Source organism: Adiantum capillus-veneris, chromosome 11 (genome assembly GCF_014529385.1).
Source record: "Adiantum capillus-veneris isolate H3 chromosome 11, ASM1452938v2, whole genome shotgun sequence".
NCBI classification, from domain to species: domain Eukaryota; kingdom Viridiplantae; phylum Streptophyta; class Polypodiopsida; order Polypodiales; family Pteridaceae; genus Adiantum; species Adiantum capillus-veneris.
The window spans coordinates 143,700,189-143,721,809 of record NC_140941.1 but is presented as its reverse complement, the minus strand read 5'-3'; the positions used below and the strand labels follow the sequence as shown (position 1 = coordinate 143,721,809).

Below are 21,621 nucleotides of genomic sequence, written 5' to 3'. Positions count from 1 at the left end.
TAACCAAATTAAAATTAACAGGCTTTGTACAATTTTTAAGGTTTCAGAAACTGGAAACCTTACATAGAACCCATAATGAAGAATTATCCTTTTGAAGATGCTAGCTGGATGCAAGGAGCACAACATAAGGGTAATATGAACCTTGTCAATCCTTACAATGCTACTTTTCTGATTAGATAAGAGCATTGTTGACACAAGTGACTGTATTCCCATGAGGGATAAACTCGAGAGAGGTAAGCAAGCCACAATGTGAGGTAGCATGCTTTGTAGCACCACTATTAAAGTACCACACATGTGAATCTGTAGCAACTTTGTAGCACCACTATTAAAGTACCACACATGTGAGGTAGCATGCTTTGTAGCACCACTATTAAAGCCACAATGTGAGGTAGCATGCTTTGTAGCACCACTATTAAAGTACCACACATGTGAATCTGTAGCAACTGACATACATGCATCATGAACATACGGATCAACAGTGCATTCTTCACTAAATGCCCACTCTACATCTATATCAACATCACAATCTCCTTTTGCAGAAGTTTCTACAATAGCTGCACTTGTAGTGGAATCAACCTCTTTCTTTTTGACATGTTTTGCCTTTAATTTAAGACACTGCTTGATCAAGTGATCATTAGCCTTGCAATAATGGCAATGCATCTTCTTTTTCCCCTTTTCACCAAAGTTCCCAGATGAGGTGTTTCCAATAGAGTGATTAGGAACATATGATTTTTCACTCGCTGAAGAACCATGAGAAGTGGCTACATTGATGTTACCACCTTTTCTTTGAGCAACAATAAAAGCCGGTTCAATTGCACATTGTCTAGTCCTGTTATTTCTTGAAAGTGACTCTTGCAAACAGAAATGTGCATAATATATCAAACTTGATAGCATTAGGATTTCCTTGGATCATCAGTCTCCAAGTACTAGAAAAAGTCTGTAAGAATCTAGCAAAGCATCAACAATAGTATGCACAAGGGAACTCTCAAAAATGACTTTGCCTACAGAAATGACTTTCTCATATGCAAGTCACCTTCATGTAGAATCTCTTTTGTAGGACTTCCTTTTTTATCTAATTGCATGACATAGTTTTTCATGCTTACACAAAGCACATTGAGGTGCATTATCACTACGTCTGAGAGACACTCTCAGCAATCATATTCCTATGGTTCCAATTAATCCCAAACCTGTTATTCAATAATTTAAGAAAGCTTGGGAAAAGATGTGTCCACTACTATGTCTCAATGTTCAAGAAACCAATCTTCTTTACATCAAGGAAACTATCATGACCACATTTCACACCTTCTGGAACATCTATTTATTTGTGGCCTAGACAAATTGGCACAAACCCCCATGTTTAAGTGTAAGAACCTAGCCAAGATGGTGGCTTGTGAAAGAGCATTGTCTCCTAAGTTTTGATTGTAAATGAGCTTTATTAAAAGCATCTTTGGAATTTATGAACATCACGGATATCCCTCCTCCATACACAAAAATTCTACCGTATATCATGGGAAATTTTAAACTATACAAAAATGAATTTTGATGGATTATGAATGATAATTGAACATCAATATGATTTTTTGGTTAACCTTCCTGAAAACATCCTTGATATACACACCTTTGATGTGAAAGCCTTCTATGAAGCAATACCTCACACATGCTGTGATAGCTTAATGAATTCCGTTAAAAATATTATAAGAACTATCACGCATTCTAGGTTTCTAGGATTCAAACCACCTCTTAAAATAATAAGATGACTTTGATTAAGAAGCCAAAGGAGGTAATATTCTCCTTTGAATACTTTTTATCTTTACACAAATTCATTCTTAATAACTGCTTTATGACATTGGGAGATCAGGTTTTTCAACATGTAATTGGTATCCCCATGGGATATTCTTGTTCACCTCTGTGTGCAGCTTATACTTGGGATGGTTTGAGTTTTAATTTATATGTAAACTCTCTCGTTTAGAAAAATTGGACATGATTGCAACATTGTTGCATACGGATAGATACCATGGATGATCTTCTATTTATAAAAAATAAACTTATGGATAGATGTATGTTGCATGTAACCCCCTATTTATAGAGGGTCCCCCTTTTCTAGTTCTTATCACTACACACCTTAGCTCACCCATTACTTGAGTTGCTACTCGTGCACACAAGCACACATGTACATGCAAGCGCGCGTGCACATACGCGCGCATGCGCGCGCGCACACACACACACACACACACACACGTGCACGTGCACGCACATGCGTGCACACATACACACAATGCGTGATAGGTTAGCCTTTGCAAGTACTATAGTTAATGCAAGTTTACTATACGAGCAAGCTTCTGTGATGGGTGTGTCTCACTCACACACACACACACACAAACAAACAAACAAACAATCGATCTCAAAAGATTAGCACGGCTTTGAATCACTCTGGTGGGATTGGAAGTTGGGTGGCTTCTTTTAAACTTAGCTTGCAAATGGAAATTGGAAACATCAATTAGGTTATCATTTTTTTCTTTTTCACCATGTTAAATAGTATTTGAACAAAGCTTAACAGAAATGTTGAATAATCAAAACCTTGAACGTTTCTTACTCCTACAGGTCCATGAATCATCTTATTACAACGCCTCACATTTGGGTGTTTAATACTCATAATCTCAAATAGATGTATAATAAATAGTCTTTATGATATGTTGGTAATGGAAAATGTTTTCTATATTATTTAAAGCAGCTTACTTTATAATCCTTAGGTGCTTTGCTTCTGTGAACGAAAAGACTTTAAGTATGTGGTTGAGCATGAGTTTACATACACACATGAGATCTTTTTCAACTAACCCCACTTAGACTAACCACATTGTTAGAGTAACCACATTGTTAGCGTGTAAGCTTTTTGGATCACGTGATATACTCATAAATGGTGAAAATTTGTAATGTGGTTTCAAATTAATTAAACAGGCACATATAGGTATGAGGAATGCATAAGTATGGAAAGAAACAACTTCTTCTCTGCCCGCGATCTGGTTTTCAAAAGCTATTTTGAGCAATGTCCTGGTTAATTTGGCTTTCAATTTGAAAAAAGTTCTTTTTGGGCCATAGTAAAAGTACTCCAAATTTTAAAAAAAATCCTGCATTGGAATATAAGACACATAGTTATATGATTTTCTACTCACCTAACCCTACAAACACACATTAATTAACCACATTGTGCCATAAAAATTACCATCAAACATAATCTAAACACAACCGCATGATTAGAGAGTGTGATAAGTTTTTTTGATCACATAATGCACTCAAAATTTGTTATAACCATTCTCTTCCAAAATCACTCAACCATAGGCACTTAGGATACGTTTGGTAGCACATATACTCTCCAGATAAGCATTGAATATGATGGGAATAAATTGGCATATACTAGGTAATAATAAGTAGGCTTAGCCACTAGAATGATTGTTTTTGCAGGACAAGCAAGCTGTCACAAAATTGACTGCTAGAATGCCAATCAATACTAGCCAGGCTAACCATAAACTCAATTTAGCTAGTGCCAACCTAAACATATGTAAACAAGTCACACTCAAACCAATCTCCCCTGTAAAGTCAAAGCCCTAATTACAAATAATCATTGGTAGGTTAGGGATGTATGTTTTTGATGTGACATTAATAACACTGATGAGACAATCGTGTACATGTCTTCCCACATTAAACGGGGAATGTTCTAACAATCTTGTTTTTGTGGATGGTGGTAGGGACTCTATCTCACGTTCATCAATTTCTAAGGGCCTTGAAGCTATGCACCAAGTCATTTGTTGCTTGAATGAAAATATGAAATGACGTTTCGTTCTCAAGAGATAATTCGATACATTTTCAAACATCAAATGTTCTACAATTTCTCCTTATGTTTTGTTTTTCGAATTCAATTGTGCAAGTACTTTAGCACACTATCATTTGCAATTTTTATGTAAGATTTAATATTAAATCATTAATACTAATCTATAAGTCCCAATTTGAGTATGGTTCAATATGGAGGGAAATTAAACAAATACTCACACACAACACACACTAGCTTTGCACTTTTATTTTGTGTGAGTAGCTCACTAATTAGATTAATGCACTAATATTTTACTAATTCTATTTGCTACCATGTAGAGGGTAGTTATGTGTGAATATACGTAGGACTATTGAGGCACAATTTTCTCTCACTAAAACATTTTTTTCCTTTGTGCTTTGTATGTATGCCTATCACTCGAGCTATCTTATTTTGTATTTGCACACCAAGTAATGTATTCTAAATTGTGTGTCTTGAGCTTTTTCTCCATGTCTAAGTTGTGTGTGCATTCTTGCAACCTTAACTCTAATAATTGGTATCGAAGTAGAATGTGTCTCCATGGCATAGTCACTAGTGCCGCCAACATCCCTCCGCTCACTTTCTTCAATTTTGGTGAGCTTTGTAAATCATATATAGGTGGATAAATACTTTGGGTGGTAGCTCCAAGATCTTGGTGTGCTTAGAGTTTTGATTTGGGCTTGTTTTAGCCTCCGTTCCCGTTGCTACAAGTATTGTGCATGCAGTTTCATTCTTTTGAGTATAAATTTTTCCAAGCAAATTTTTGCATAACAAGTATTTGATAGCTATTGTGGATTGTGCTATATAACATGTACATTTTTCTTGAGTTTCTACTCCGTTTGGGCATTTTCTAAATCAGGTTCAGCATTTCACTATGGCTAAGAGTAATGATGCTTTCAAAATGCTATTTGCTGATGACAAATTGGATGGAGACAAGTATCCATTGTTACCATATACACGTGGTAGTGATGTGTGTGAACACACTTAGGACCATTGAGGCATTTTTTCCCTCACTAGGAGGTTTTTTCCCTGTTCATTGTATATACGCCCATTCAGTATAGGGCTATCTATCTTTTCATTGCACACTAAGTAATACATTCTCATTTGTGTGCCTTGAGCTTCCTTCGTCTTCTCCAAGATGTGTGTGTTTTCTTGCAACCCTAATTCCAACAATTGGTATCAGAGCAGGTTGCATCCTCACGGGCTTAGTCGCCAGTAGCTCTAGCACACACATGCTCACTTTCTCCAATTTCAATGAGCTTTGGCGAGCGTTCGGATGACCAAAAAAATTCATGCTCATTTCGGCCTCCGTTTTCACTACAGGCAGTGCTATTTTGTCATTTTGTACAAATTTTTTGTCAGTGCCGTTTTCTACATAATAGGTCCCTTATAGTCTTCTACAGTTGGGGCTATATAGCACGTGTTGTTCTCACTTCGTTTATCCTCTTTTTGGATAGTTTTCACATCAGGTGCAACATTTACCATGGCTGACAACAACACAGATGTGTTCAAGATGTTTGCTATGATGAGGACAGATTGGATGGGGACAATGACCCTATGTGGGCTTACTTGATGCAACGTGTTCTTGTGTCAAAAGGTGTATGGAATATTTTGCAGGGCATTGATGTATGTCCTAGTTCTGAGGATGTAGGCTATGTTGCAGTTCTTGCTGCAAGGATTGATGCTATTAGAGTTGTTTTGCCTACGACAGAACAAGCTCGTTGGGATGTAAAGGATGCGCAGGCTCATGCGTTGATTGTGTTGTCTGTGAAGTGCACCATTACTCATCACATTTGTTCATCAAAATGTGCAAAATAGACTTGGGATACTCTGGCTGGTCTCTATGCAAGCCGCAATGAGGCAAAAATCGCATTGCTGCATAAAGAGATGGAGTCGAAGATTACACATGAGGAAGATGATATAGACACTTTCCTTGTTGGTGTCAAAGATATCAATGAGAACCTTATTTCTGCAGGTGAAGTCATTTTAGACAGTTTCCTTGTGCAGAGTGTTCTTGATGCCTTGCCAGACTCTTACGATACTTTTGCTAGTACTTGGAGACTTATGACCCAAGGAAATCCTAAAGTTGTCAAGTTTGATGCATTATGCACATAGCTATTGCAAGAGTCACTTTCCAAAAAAAACAAGACTAGACAGCATGCAGCTGAACAAGCTTTTATTGCTACTCAAAGAAAGGGTGGTACAACAATGCAGCCACTTCTTATGGTTCTTCTGCAAGTGGAAAATCACATGTTCCTAATGCTTCTGTTGGCAGCAATTTCTTTGGAAATTCTGGTGATAAGGGAAAAAAGAAGATGCGTTGCCATTATTGTAAAGCTAATGATCACTTGATCAAGCAGTGTCTTAAGTTGAAGGCCAAACAGGCTAAGAAGAAAGAGAGTGGCTCCACTGCAAATGCTCGTTCCACTACAAATGCAACTATTGTTGAGTCTTCTGTGAAAAGAGACTATGAAGCTGATGTTGATGTAAGACGGGCTTTTAGTGCAAAGTGTACCTATAATCCTGCTGTCCAAATGCATGCATGTCAATTGATGCAGATTCACATGTGTGGTATTTTGACACTGGTGCTACAAAGCACATTACCTCACATCGTGATTTGTTCACCTCTCTTGAGTTTGTCCCTCATGGGAATTCAATTACTTGCGCCAACAATGCCTCTTATCCAATTCAAGGAGTTGGAAAGATTGTGCTTAATGCTGCAAATGGAAGTTCTTTCACACTTGTTGATGCACTTTATGTACCTAGGATCAAGAAGAATCTTTTGTTTGTATCTGCACTGTTAGGAAATATGACGTAACTAAGTAGATAATTGAGTAGATTACTTAATGGAGAGAGACAATTTTCACACACAAGAGATTATAGAGAGAGAGTACACACGATATACGTGGTTCACCCAATGTGGGCTACGTCCACGGGAAAGCAGCCACTCAATGGCTTTAGTACTTCAAAACAAAAAGTAGATTACAAAGGGATTATACCCTTTTGGGGCTCCCACCTTGCTTCACTCTCACCACCTCACACCCACCTTGTTGCATCAACTTCACACTGTGAAATGTGTGTAGAAATGGCCTCCTTTTATAGGCCAAAAGGGTTGCCCTCTCTCATGAGAGGCAGCCATGTGTAGCCGCCCTTGTGTAGATAGGTCCAAATCGGACCCTCCAATCCGCCCATGTGTGCCGCCCTTGAGAAGACAAGTCCACTTTTGAATTCGGCCATCGGCCATTGAATTCTGCCACCGGCCACCGGCCATTGGCTTCCGACCACCGGCCATCGGTCATTGACTACTGGCCACCGGCCAACCGGCCAACTGACCGGTCGTTTTCCGACCACTTTTCGACCGTCGTCCGGCCATAATATTCCAAGAAAAGGAATATTCCGAGAGACCGGGCATGAAAATTTTGGTTTTCGACAAGTGATTTTTATTTCCGACAAGTGATGTTTCTTCACGCACGATGGCTTCTCCTCATAAAGGGGGCCTTACAAATGTGCGATTTGATTTTACCACAAAAAATTAAAAGGGTTAAATCAAGCTCCATACTTAACTATCTCCCACTTGGAGATTGATCTCCAAACCAAACCTGTGACTGCTTTCCATCCTGGCGTTTTATCCTTGAATGCCGAATGAAGATGAGCAAAAGCTTAACTTCTCCTATTGACCACCTTTGTAAACATGTCTGCAGCATTTTCACTTGTATGCACCTTTCCTAGCTTTAGTTGTCCCTCTTCCAAAAGAGTGTGTATGAAGTGATATCTCACCTCAATGTGCTTTGTCCTTGAATGAAAGGATTAGTTCTTTGCAAGATGGATAGCGCTTTGGCTATCACTGTACAAGACACAATTGTCTTGTTTGAATCTAAGCTTTTCTAAAAATCTGTGAAGCCACAAATTTCTTTGCTTGCCTCCTCATTGCTACATACTCTGCTTCCATGTTAGAAAGTGAGACCACTTTCTGCAGCTTTGAAGCCTTGCTTACTGTTGTGCCTCCAACCGTGAAGACATAGCCAGTAGTTCTCCTTCGAGTATCTTTGTACCTGCCATATCTGCATCATACTACCCTTCTAGAAAAATATCAGCTGCTCCAAAATACAAAGCATTTGTTGTTGTCCTTTTAGATACCTAAGTATCCACTTCACAACTTTTCAATGCTCTTCACCTGGGTTGTCCACCAACCTACTTACAACACCCACTGCATGTGAAATGTCTGGCCTTGTCCAGACCATAGCAAACATAAGAGAACCCACTGCTATAGCATATGGAACTATAGACATATAGGCTCTCTCCTCTTGTGTCTTTGGCCACATATCCTTGGTTAGTTTAAAGTGACTAGCCAAAGGTGTAGAAATTGTTTTTGCATTTTGTATTGCAAACCTTTCTATTACCTTCTTGATGTAATACTCTTGAGATAGCTTTACTGTCTTCTTCGTCATGCCCCTTGATATCTTCATACCAAGTATCCTCTTTGCAGCACCTAAATCTTTCATTGAAAAAGATTTAGAAAGCTCCTCTTTTGGGTCTTTGATGTCCTGCATGTTAACACTTGCAATCAGCATGTCATCAACATACAACATTAGGATGATGAACTTCCCATCTCCCAAATTCTTTGTGTAGACGCAGTGATCCAAGTTGCATCTTGTGAATCCATGATCCAACATCCATCGATCGAACTTCAAGTACCATTGTCTTGATGCTTTCTTTAAACCATACAAGCTCTTCTTTAATCTGCAAACCATTTTCTCCTTACCTTTGGTTGAAGCATGTAAAGTACCTCCTCTAAATCACCATGAGGGAATGCCGTATTTACATTCATTTGCTCAAGATTTAGATCATGAGCAGCTAGAAGGCTTAAGACAAGCTTAATTGAGTTCATTTTTACAACAGGAGAAGATATTTCATTGAAGTTAATACCTTTCTTTTGAGAAAACCCTTTTACCACAAGCCTAGACTTGTACCTTTTCTTCCCACCTTCTTCTTCCTTCAGCTTATACACCCATTTGTTTTGAAGTGCCCGCTTACCTTCAGGCAACTCAACCAACTCCCATGTTTGGTTGCGATGTAGTAAGTCCATCTCCACTTGCATACTCTTCATCCATTCTTCTTTGGATTCGTGATGCATAGCTTCTTCCTATCATTATGGCTCTCCAGAATCTGAGATCAAGAGATGGTTGAAGGATGGAACGAACCTTTCTGGAGGTCTACTTGCTCTTGTAGATCTTCGGGGAATAGGTTGAGGCTCCTCATTTGGTTGACGTTGTTGCACATTGTCACCGTTTGCAGTCCTTGAGTCTTCACCGTCCTCAAGCTCCATGTACTCATCACCTGTTTCTTTTGTTTGTTTTCTTTCCAAGTAATCTTTGTACATATTTTGTTCGTTAAAAATTACATCCCTACTCCTTAAGATTTTACCATCTTTAGGATTCCATAGGCGATACCCAAAGTCACCTTCTCCATACCAATGAAGAAACACTTTTTGGACTTTGCATCTAGCTTTGATCTTAGGCTTCTATCTATGTGCATGAAATCCTCACACCCAAACACTTTGAGAAATGCATAATTCACCGGTTTACCTGTCCATGCCTCTTCTAGAACTCCCCCATCCAATGCCATTGAGGGTGACCGATTGATTAAGTACACAAACGTACTTACAACTTCCGCCCAAAGCTCAAGCGGTAGGCCTGCATGTAGCCGCATGCTTCGCGCTCGCTCCATGATTGTTCTATTCATTCTTTCAAAAATTCCATTTTGTTGAGGTGTCCTTGGGGTTGTTCTTTGCCTCCAAATGCCATTTCTAGCACAAAAGCTTTCAAAAGCTTGGCTGCAATATTCGCCTCCATTGGTCGGATCTGAGACATTTAACCTTAGTACTTGTTTATTCTCCACAAAGGCTTTCCGGAAACCTTTGAAATATGGAAAACACGTCGGATTTATTCTTCATTACATAAACCCACATTTTCTAGTCGCATCTTCTATGAATGTTACATAGTACAATGAGCCACCAAGTGATGGTCTACTTGCAGGACCCCACACGTCAGAATGAACCAACTCAAGTTTTTTATTTTTTCTTTCATTTCCTGATTTTTGAAATTTTACCCTCTTTTGTTTACCATAAACACAATCTTCACAGAACTCTAAGTCCACTTCTTTCAAACCTGGTAGAAGCTTCTTTGTTTGAAGGATTTGCATTCCTTTGGCACTCATATGTCCAAGCCGGTAGTGCCACAGCGCACTTTCGAATTTTGTAGTTGTTGCACAAGCTGAAGGTTGCGTGCTAACAATACACAAGTAAAATGTACCAACCTTTTCTCCCTTGGCAACCACCAAAGATCCCTTTGAGATCTTCCAAAGTTTGCTTCCGAATGCAATGTTGTGACCTTCATCGTCCAATTGTTCTGTAGAGATCAAATTTTTGCGAAGAGAAGGAACATGCCTAACATCTTTAAGCTTCCATTCATTTCCATTAGCAGTTTTGACACAAACTGTACCTTTGCCGACAATTTCACAAGCTTCATCATCTCCCAAGTATACATACCCAAAATTACCTTTGGTGTAATCTTGGAAATGTTGCTTGTGTGGTGTCACATGGAATGAAGCCCCGGAATCTACTATCCAGGAATTATACACATTGTCTAATGAGAGAATTAGAGCATCTTGCTCTACTTTATTTGCCACATTGGCCTCCGATGTTGGCTTGTTGTCTTGAAACTCCGACTCCTTCTTCTTCTTGGATCAACAATCCTTCTTGACGTGGCCCTTCTTGCCACAGTTCCAACATTCAAGAGCTGACTTTGTGCGTGACTTGCTCCATCTTGAGCGATCACGACCCTTTTGCTTTTTGAACCTCTCCTTAGGCCTTCCTCTTGTTTCCACTGACAGTGCAGCACTTGATGATTCTCCTGCGCTTCTCCTTTGCATTTCCTTGCTTAGGTAAACACCCACAACATCATCAAGCTTAAGAGTATTTGTGCCAAAAATAGGATTACTTACAACCATCACAAGGCTGTCCCAACTATCTGGTAAAGACGATAGTATAAGGAGAGATCACACTTTGTCATCAAAATTTATTTTCACCGATCGAAGTTGACTTATGTCGGTGTTAAAGTCATTTAGGTGTTCTACAACTGAACCATTCTCTACCATCTTTAGATTGAACGAGTGCTTCATGAGAAATACCTTATTGGATGCCGATGGTTTCTCGTAAAAGTCATCAAGTGACTTCATCAAGTCCTCCGTGGTCTTGATCTCCAAAACGTTGAAGGCCGCCGTTGATGCCAAGATTAACCGGATTGTTCCCAGTGCCTTTCGATCAAGAACAATCCATGCTTCATCTGCCATCGTTGCGGGCTTCTTTGCAAGACCGCCTAGTGGCAAATAGAGTCCTTCTGGTAGAGATAGTCTTCAATCTGCTTCTTCCAATGTTGGTAGTTTTTACCGTTGAACTTCTCGATCTTGAGCTTCCCTTCCTTTGCCATTACTCCCACTCAATTTAAGGAATCCTTTCCTTGAGATAATTTAGCTACGAGTAAACCTTGCTCTGATACCAGTTGTTAGAAAATATGAGGTAGCTAAGTAGATAATTGAGTAGATTACTTGATGGAGAGAGATAATTTTCACACACAAGAGATTATAGAGTAGAGAGAGAGAGAGAGAGAGAGAGTACACACGATATACGTGGTTCACCCAATGTGGGCTACGTCCACGGGAAAGCAGCCACTCAATGGCATTAGTACTTCAAAACAAGAAGTAGGTCACAAAGGGATTATACCCTTTTGGAGCTCCCACCTTGCTTCACTCTCACCACCTCACACCCACCTTGTTGCATCAACTTCACACTGTGAAATGTGTGTAGAAATGGCCTACTTTTATAGGCCAAAAGGGCTGTCCTCTCTCATGAGAGGCAGCCATGTGTAGCCCGCCCTTGTGTAGATAGGTCCAAATCAGACCCTCGAATCCGCCCATGTGTGGCCGCCCTTGAGGAGACAAGTCCACTTTTGAATTCGGCCACCAGCCACCGGCCATTGACTGCCGACCACCGACCAATCGATCGTCGTTTTTCTACCACTTTTGGGCTGCCGTCCGGCCATAATATTCCGGCAAAAAGGAATATTCCGGCTCGAGACTGGGCATGAAAATTTTGGTTTCCGGCGAGTGATTTTTCTTCATGCACAATGGCTTCTCCTCATAATGGGGGCCTTACAAATGCGCGTTTTTACAACAAAAAATTACAAGGGTTTAAATTAGGCTCCATACTTAACATGCACCTTGCTAGACTTGGTCTTGTAGTAAAATTTGTGGATGATAGATGTACAGTACATGATCTCAGTTTCGATGATGAAATTGTTGCATCTGGCATTATATGTCGTGGGTTGTATAAGCTCACTTTGTATGACAAGTGTGGGCAAAATTTTGCAAATGGAGTTGTGGTTTCAAAGGCTATTTCAGATGCAAGACTTTGGCATGCACATTTTGGTCATTTGAATTTTACCAGTTTTCTGCGTTTGTAGAAATCTAATATGGTTGTTTCTTTACCGCCTCTTGAAGCACTTGTCAAACATGTTTGTGAAGCACCGATGTATTTTGGGTAAGATGCAACGTTCTAAGTTTCCAAAGGATGGTTCAGTTAGGGCCACATGCAGGTTGCAGCTTGTGCATAGTGATATTTGTGGGCCCATGCAAACTCTGTCCTTGGGAAATTACCTTTACTTTGTGACTTTCATGATGATTACTCCAAGCATGCATGGGTATTTCCGCTTAAAACGGAGTCTGAAGTTTTTATGTGCTTCAAACAATTTCTCGCTATGTCTAAAAATGTCTCGAAATGTACTATGGGCATCCTCCATTCCAATTGAGTGGGGGAGTATATGTCTCATGAATTTAATGCATTTTTGGGTAGTCGTTGGATAAAACACCAATGTATAGTGAGTGCCTTATACACCTCAACAAAATGGTGTTGCCGAGAGGAAAAAAGGGTTATGTACAAAAATGGCACGATGTATGGTCAAAAGTCAAGCTTTATCGCATTCTTTTTGGCTTGAGGCCATCATGTGTGCCACTTATGTACTAAACAGGTGTCCTACAAAAGCTTTGCAGTCTATTACTCCATATGAAGCATGGCATGATAAAAAGCCTTCTATTGAGAACATGCGTGTTTTTGGCTGTTTGGCATATGCTTTGGTGCCACAAACACAAAGCAAAAAATTGGATGATAAGGCTATCAAATGTTTTTTTTTTTGTTATAGTGCTGAAATCAAAGGTTACAGGGTGTATCATCCACAAAGAAAGCGTATCTTGGTCTCACAAGGTGTTGAGTTTGTGGAAGATTCTGTTCATCCCTTGCTGTCATGTACTAGAGACAGTAATGTAAGCTCACAAGACATTTATGACACTTTGTTGCCTCTTTTCAATGGTGGAAGTACAAATGTAAATTCCAATGAGGCAAATGTACAACCTATGATGTTACAGATCAGCCTATTACTGATGTAGATGTACATGATGTACTTGATGAGGAAAGGGCTGAAAATGAGCAGGCTAGAGGTATGCCAAAATGGCTGGTGCATACATTGTGTGATAGTAAATTGGATGCACCTTTGTCTAGTCGTACTCATTCAGTCTCTCGCCATGCATCTTATGCATTAGATTGTTATGCTTTGCCTGTGTCTAGCTTACATGATGTTGAGGAACCTCTGTCTTTTGATGAAGCACAAAATTCCAAAAATTGGATGGCTGCCATACAATTAGAATATGATGCACTTATAGAAAATGACACATGAAATTTATGTGATTTGCCTCCTAGTAAAAGGCCATTAGTACGAAGTGGGTTTACAAGTTGAAATGCAAGCCGGATGGTGAGATTGATCGCTATAAGGCTCGACTTGTTGCAAATGGTTATGCACAACAAAAAGGCATAGATTATGAAGAGACTTTTGCTCCCACTTGTCATACAACTACTGTGCATTTTCTATGTGCATTGGCAGCTCATTTTGATGGGATGTACACCAATCAGACACTGTTACTGATTTCTTGAATGGTGACATATTTGAGGAAGTTTATGTAGCGCAACCTCGCGGTTTTGTCAAAAAAGGACAAGAGGATAAGGTGTGCAAATGTAACAAAGCTTTGTATGGGTTGAAGAAATCTCCTCGTGCTTGGTATGAGAAGGCTGACACTCATTTGGTCAAATGAGGCTTTTGTAACAATCCAACAGAAAGCACATTGTATGTAAAGCGCGAGGGTGACGTACTTCACATTGTGGTTCTATATGTGGATGATTTGCTGATCACTGGACCAAATGAGAGACATATTGCAGAATTTAAGGCTGATTTGAATGCTACTTTCAAGATGAAAGATTTGGGGCTGTTGCATCATTACTTGGGTATACAATTTAAGTAGTGTATTGCCTTGTGTCTGAAAAGTTACATAGAGACATTGCTATGTAAGTTTGGACTTGAGGATTGCAAACCATTGCCACTCCCATGGAAACAGGTTTGAAATTGAGTCTCCATGATGCTGGTGATCCTACAGATATCACTCTTTACCAAACTGCTATTGGATGCCTCATTTATGTATGCAACACGAGGCCGAATATTCAGTTTGCAATCTCACAGGTCAGCAAATTTATGCATAGCCCAGGGTCTAAGCATTGACATACTGCCAACAGGATTTTTCACTACTTGAGTGGCACTTTACACCTTGGCTTGTTTCATCCCAAGGGGGATCATTGCCGCCAGACTTACATGTTTTTTTGGATTAAGATTGGGCTGGTTGTTTTGACACGCGAGTGTCCACAAGTGGTTTTTGTTCCTGCTTGGCAGTTCATGTATATCATTGTTGAGCAAGAAGAAACCTAATGTGGCAACTTCTAGTTGTGAGGCTAAGTACAGTGCAGTCTTCATAGCTATGGTTGAGTGTGTATGGCTCAGACGCCTTATGGCTGATTTGGGTGTTGGATAGGACACTACCAACACTATCTACATTGACAGTCAGAGCGCATTGGCAATTGCAAGGAACCCAGTTTTTCATGCTTGTACAAAGCACATTGAGGTGCATTACCACTATGCCAGGGAGAGGCTCTCAACAAGAGAGATCGGCTTGGCTTATGTGCCAACACAGGATAACCTTGCAGATCTTTTCACAAAGGCATTGTCGCATGAAAAGTTCGAAGCTTTTTGCAAAGATTTGGTCTTACTCCCCTTTGTGGACTGATCATGTCCTCAGGGCATGGCACTTCCCTTTACTCATGTGCCAACTTTCATTCACCACATCACTCCAGGGGGTTTCTGTTACCATATACATGTGGTAGTGATGTGTGTGATCACACTTAGGAACGCCAGAGAATTTTTTCCCTCACTAGGAGGTTTTTTCCCCCGTGCATTTTATATATGCCCATTCATTCTAGGGATATCTATCTTTCCATTGCACACTAAGTAGTACACTCTTTGTTGTGTGCCTTGAGCTTCCTTTGTCTTCTCCAAGTTGTGTGTGTTTTCTTGCAACCCTAATTCCAACATCCATTTTGGGCTTACATGATGTAGCATGTACTGTTTTCCAAGAGTGTATAGAACATTGTTAAAGGTTATGATGTACGTTTAGGTGTAAGGTTTCTAGTTTCTGAAACCTTAAAGATTGTATAAAGCTTAATCAAACTGATCTGATTATTGAAAAAGCAATGTAGAACTATTCGATCGTGGCAAATATTGGTATTTTTGGAATCTTAAGCACAACAAACCCCGGGCTAGAAATTTGCCAAACAAAATTCCGATAAAATCTGAAAAAGTTACGGGCTCTGAAAGATTACACTAGGAATTTAATTAGTTAAGTAAAATTGGATGGTTTCAGTAATTATTATCAATAAAGACTTTCTTATCCTAAGGTTCTAGAAATTATTGATATTTCTAATTTTCATCATTAAAAATCAAAGAAATTAGTAAAAATCGATTATGTGTATTTGGGGGGCTGTGTGGGGTAATGATGAACTCTCCCAGACTAGATTTAGTAGCAAGGGGCGTTTTTTGACCTGTAGGGTTGCTTGGGATGCAAGTTATTTCCATTTTCCAGCCTATGAGTGCCCAGAACCCTCGCGTAAATAGCCTTTACATTGTTAGTCAAGAGAAAAAATTACTACTAAAGCAAGTTCAACTCCCTACTTTCAAAGGAGAGGGACCCAATTTAGAGCGAGATGCTGAAGCGTGGTTAGATGCTATGGATGACTATTTCAAAGCTGCAAGAACTGCTCTAGAAATCCAAACAATGTTGGGTATGTTCCGCCTCAGTGGAGATGCCAAACTTTGGTGGAAGCAACACTGCAGAGATAATCCCACGAGTAGTCCATCTTGGGAGAAAATGAAGCAGGCAATCAAAGAACGTTATCTCCCTCCTGCACATCAGGCTATCAAGATGAACGAGTTCTTTGGTCTACGCCAGCTAGGACTTTCATTAGAGGAGTACTACACCAAGTTTGTGTCTTTACGACGCTATGCTCCCCAGATGACCATGGAGCAACAAATTGCCCGTTTCTGTCAAGGCCTCAACTTTGGTGGAAGCAACACTGCAGAGATAATCCCACGAGTAGTCCATCTTGGGAGAAAATGAAGCAGGCAATCAAAGAACGTTATCTCCCTCCTGCACATCAGGCTATCAAGATGAACGAGTTCTTTGGTCTACGCCAGCTAGGACTTTCATTAGAGGAGTACTACACCAAGTTTGTGTCTTTACGACGCTATGCTCCCCAGATGACCATGGAGCAACAAATTTTCCGTTTCTGTCAAGGCCTCAACTTTGGTGGAAGCAACACTGCAGAGATAATCCCACGAGTAGTCCATCTTGGGAGAAAATGAAGTAGGCAATCAAAGAACGTTATCTCCCTCCTTCACATCAGGCTATCAAGATGAACGAGTTCTTTGGTCTAGCCAGCTAGGACTTTCATTAGAGGAGTACTACACCAAGTTTGTGTCTTTACGACGCTATGCTCCCCAGATGACCATGGAGCAACAAATTGCCCGTTTTTGTCAAGGCCTCAACAAACCCCTAAGTACACGTCTCGAAGCCATGAGGCCTACATCCATACAGGATGCCCTTCTCAGGGCTAAGCCTCTTGCAACCGAAGGAACCAACTTCATAAGGAACTATAATGGATTTAATAACTTTAGGGTAAGAGCAGGGGAACTTTCAACCAAGGATACCAACAACGTGGACTAGCTGCAGTAGTAAACCTGGAGCAGACCTTCCCAAACGTTAGGTGCTATGGATGCAATTAAATGGGGCACTATGGAAATAACTGTCTTGAAGAGCAAAACCCTCGAACTACTGCTAGAACCATTCCTCAAAATCAAGGAGATAATGTAAGAGGAGGTAGAAATGGAGGACGAGGTAGAGGAAGAGCAAGAGGAACTGGATCTTATGCAATCATAGGAGAACCAACCTTATGAATAAGAAAGATAAAAGAGCCACTCGCTTGGCCATAGTTAACAATCTTAGAGCTTTGTAAACTACTATAAATCAATAATGTAAAAACTTGAGTTACTTATATATTATAATGGTATACATGATTTTCTTCTCCAAAATTACTTAATGAATCTAAAGTTAAGTTGGTATTTAATCAAGAAATTGAGGGTTGATCTAGCAAATGAGACAGAGGTTCTCGATAGTATGAAAAGAAATTGAATCTTGAGATTGAGATAGTTATTAAGCAACCAACTCACAATCCTTGTGCACACGAAAGCCTTCCTTGAAAAATGACCTAGATATGAAAGTATTAAGTTACGAGACTAATAGGAAGCCGAAAAGAACTCTTGGTATGATACTTTTTAAAACCCTTTACATATTGTTGGTCAACCAGGTTAGAGCACAGAGGGGGTACCTCTGGTGCAATGGTGGAAGCTTGTGCCAAACGTAGATTGCTCAGAATGGCAAGAACATGTCGAGCGCGTTCAGATTGGCAAAGCTGAAATACATGATACTCTGAATGGTCAGTTAGACCAAGCACGTTCATGTTGACAAGGTGGATATATAGATATTTTATGGAATTGATTTAACCTGGTTTTTGAGATGATACGAATGGTTTGTAAAGGTTTTTAAGATGGGCTCAACACTAAGAGTTTCTTGAGGAAAAATTGGCTAGCAAGTAACTCCAACCAGAAACTAGAAAGAACTCTTAGAGTAATCAGTAACATTTGGTAAAGTGGAAAGGTTATCCCTTCGAAGATGCCACTTGCAAGGATGAATTTCTCTTCTCAAAGATTTTTCCAATTTCGGTTGAGATGAGGGCATCTCAAATTCTTAAGTTGGGGTGATTGTAAGGTTTCCAGTTTCTGAAATCTTAAAGATTGTATAAAGCTTAATCAAACTGATTTGATTATTGAAAAAGCAATGTAGAACTGTCTGACCGTGGAAAATATTGGTATTTTTGGAATCTTAAGCACAGCAAACCCCGGGCTAGAAATTTTAAGAACAAAATTCCGATAAAATCTGGAAAAGTTACGGGCTCTGAAAGATTACACTAGAAATTTAATTAGTTAAGTAAAATTGGATGGTTTCAATAATTGTTATCAATAAAGACTTTCTTATCCTAAGGTTCTAGAAATTATTGATATTTACAATTTTCATCATTAAAAATCGATTCTGTGTATCTGGGGGGCTGTGTGGGGTAATGATGAACTCTCCTAGACTAGATTTAGCAGCAGGGGGTATTTTTTGACCTGTAGGGCTGCTTGGGATGCAAGTTATTGCCATTTTCCAGCCTGTGAGTGGCCAGAAACCTATAAATATGACCCTTGCTTCACAATTTCAAACAGACTCGGAGCCTTGATACACTCTCTCTCATCTAGAGAGACCACTACACAGAAATCACTAGAGATTAAGCTCTAGTTGATTAAATTAAACAGTAATTAGCCTAATCCTTCTTAATAAGCAAAGCTAGATTAACCTATTTTCTTAAAAATCCTACGGGCCATCAAAAGTATTATGCTAAACTAGCAAAAAGATACTATGGTCCTTTCCAAATCTTGAAGGCCATCAATGAGACGGCTTATCAACTCAAGTTGCCCAACCATTGGCTTATACACAATGCCTTTCATGTAAGCCTACTTAAGCCCTACAAAGGAGAGCCACCAACTGAACCAATTATTGAAGACCCTCCCGAAGTTGAATACCAAGAAGAGGTGCTACAACCCGAAGATGTCCTTCGGCATGAAGACAAGGTACTACGACATGGTAAGATAATCCGACGGTATCTTATGAAGTTCAAAAATTATCCTTTTGAAGATGCTAGATGGATGCAAGGAGTACAACTTAAGGATAGTATGAACCTTGTCAATGCTTACAATGTTACATTAGAGTAAGCAAATGTACAATTTTTTTTTAAAATGACTCATGTTTTTGTCTTATAAGACTAGTCCTCTTTTTAATTGTGCACAAATTTAACTAGTATGCATGCTTAGAATCATGTTTGTGATGACGACGTCTCTCAAACACCAAGTAGAATTTGTCACTCTACTTTGGGAGAATGAAATGGACTAAAGAACAGACATGCTTGCAGCAGTTATGTCTCCCAAGCACCAAATGGATTAGTCATCCATCTTGGAAAGATGTCGAGCGTAAAAGAAAAGGGATCCTCTACCCGCTAAGTAAAATTGACTAATGACTAAGGATTTATCTCTTCTACCTCATAGTAGAGGATGACTATGATTTCAAGAGAGAGGTAATGTCATAAAATCTAATATCTAACCAACCCAAATGATTTTCTCATATTAAATTGATCACTTAATGTGGGAGAATAAACGGGAACAAGTGTTAAGATATAGATATGTGCTTATAGATCTATCTCAACACGGGGCCAATAGTAAAGGGGCCCAAATGGGAGATGGTCTATCAAGAGCAAGGCTAACCAATGGAGCATAAGACCTTAGGGTTAGCTTCATTGAAGACCTCCAATAATGTGTGTAAAAGTCCTTTGACCTTAGGTAAGCTAGGGCTGAGCTTGAGGTGGGAACCCGGCCCAAGCTCGAGGTGCTTATCGTGCTTGAGGTGCTTGTCCTGCTTAAGGTTCTTGTCATGCTTGAGGTGCTTGACTGGCTTCATGCTTGAGGTGCTTGACTTGGTGCATGATTAAGGTGCTTGAGGTGCCTTGAGAAGCTTGCCTCAGATGCTTGTGGGAACACCCCCTACTTCAAGTGCTTAGTCATGCTTGATTACTAAGGGGCTTGCTCATCCAAAGTCAAAAAGATCCCTACAAGGAGGGGGGTGAGCCTACAAGGGGGGGGGGGGGGGGGGGGGGGGATGAGAGAGAACACACACGCACACACACACACACACACACACACATACACACACACACACACACAAGGGAAGCCCCAGCTTGAAGAGGCAGCAAGGACACTTGTCAAGTTCCTCCTCATGTTGCCCTCATGGTGTGCCTGAAGCCTATTGGTTGGCCACCCAAGGGGTCCAATGATAATTTAGGATATTTAATTAATTGATTTTGCATTTATCAAGTCCTCTCTCTCAAAGGGGAAAGGGGGACACTTGTCCCAAGGCTACCCCTGTTTCTTGTAATGTCTATTGCTTGTGATTGGCTAGGCCTGGAGGGGTCCAATGAGCTTCAAGCATGAGCTACAAGGGGGGGTCGACCCAAGAAATCTAGGGGGGTGCTTAGGGGGTATACTCACCCACACACACTCACAAACACTCTCATTGTGTACTATGCAAAGTGCAAGAGCTCTCTCTCCTTCTCCAAGCAAGTAGAGGTTGAGAGCCTACACCAACACTCTTGGCTATGGAGTGCAAATCCATCCAAGAGCCATGCTTCAATGCTTGAGCTTGCCATCTATTTCTTCTTCATTACTATGCTATTATGTATGCTAGCACAAGAGTTATGATAAGTGAGGAACTAGCTCTTTCTCGTATGAAATGTTTCTTCTTCCTCTTCCCTACCCTCATTCCCTGCTAGCTCTCTCCACCTTCGAAGGTGTTTGAGGTCTTGGGACTGAGGCTTGGTATAGTTAAAGCTTTCTTCAAGTTTAGGTTATGCTATGATGGTGATGCATGAAGCTTTCCATCTTCATTGCTTCACCTAGGTCACAAGGAACACAAAGAATGTATTGTAACAAGTCTCTCTTTATGGGAGAAATCATAATACAAATGCCTATTGGAGGGGGGACCGGCTCCACATAAATCCGGTCCTCAACTGTTGTCATGTTCTCTAAATTCTCTCTCTTGCAAAAGTATTGTCTATGCCAAGTTAACTAATTGCTATGATTATGTTGCTATCTTCAATTATGTCTACCCGCTATGCTCACAAAATCATTTCTTGAAAGTACTCTCATTAAATTCCGCTACTCTGAAATTGAATAGGCAAATTCCATTACATTGGTATCAGAGCATTTGGTTTCTCTTTTCTTGCTTAAGAAGAGAGGTCCTTAAGTAGCCTATAAATGGTTGATGTTGTTAATTATAATAGAGTAAGTGGAACTGGGATCTAATATCGGTTTTGTTAAGCCCACTATATGGGGGATGGTGCACACCTCGGGAGCTTTGGACTTAATAATGGAGTCTTTTTAGACTTGCCTACGGCTTTACCATTATTGAGCCATAAGAAGTCCGAAAGGAGCTAGCCCTTGGCAACTCTGCTATGTTAGACCTACTCCTCTACTCTCTATAATTAACCACTTTGAGCCGTGGGTGTAGATACTTAAGAGCCGATTTTCAAAGGCTAAGAGGAGTGGCAACTAAGGTTTTGAATTGCCAAAGCATACACTAAGTATAAACTTAAA

The 21,621-nt window shown here is 40.0% G+C and overlaps 1 protein-coding gene across 1 annotated transcript in view; it reads right to left on the bottom strand.

The window, feature by feature from the left end:
- Nucleotides 1–3,098: 3,098 nt before the first annotated feature.
- LOC147448147 (putative methyltransferase PMT8) overlaps nt 3,099–21,621 on the bottom strand; it is an 84,571-nt gene continuing 66,048 nt past the window's right edge. The window contains exon 4 of the mRNA XM_086524010.1: nt 3,099–3,125. Coding sequence (XP_086380136.1) covers nt 3,114–3,125 — 12 coding nt within the window. The 3' untranslated portion in view covers nt 3,099–3,113. The remainder of the gene's footprint in view (nt 3,126–21,621) is intronic.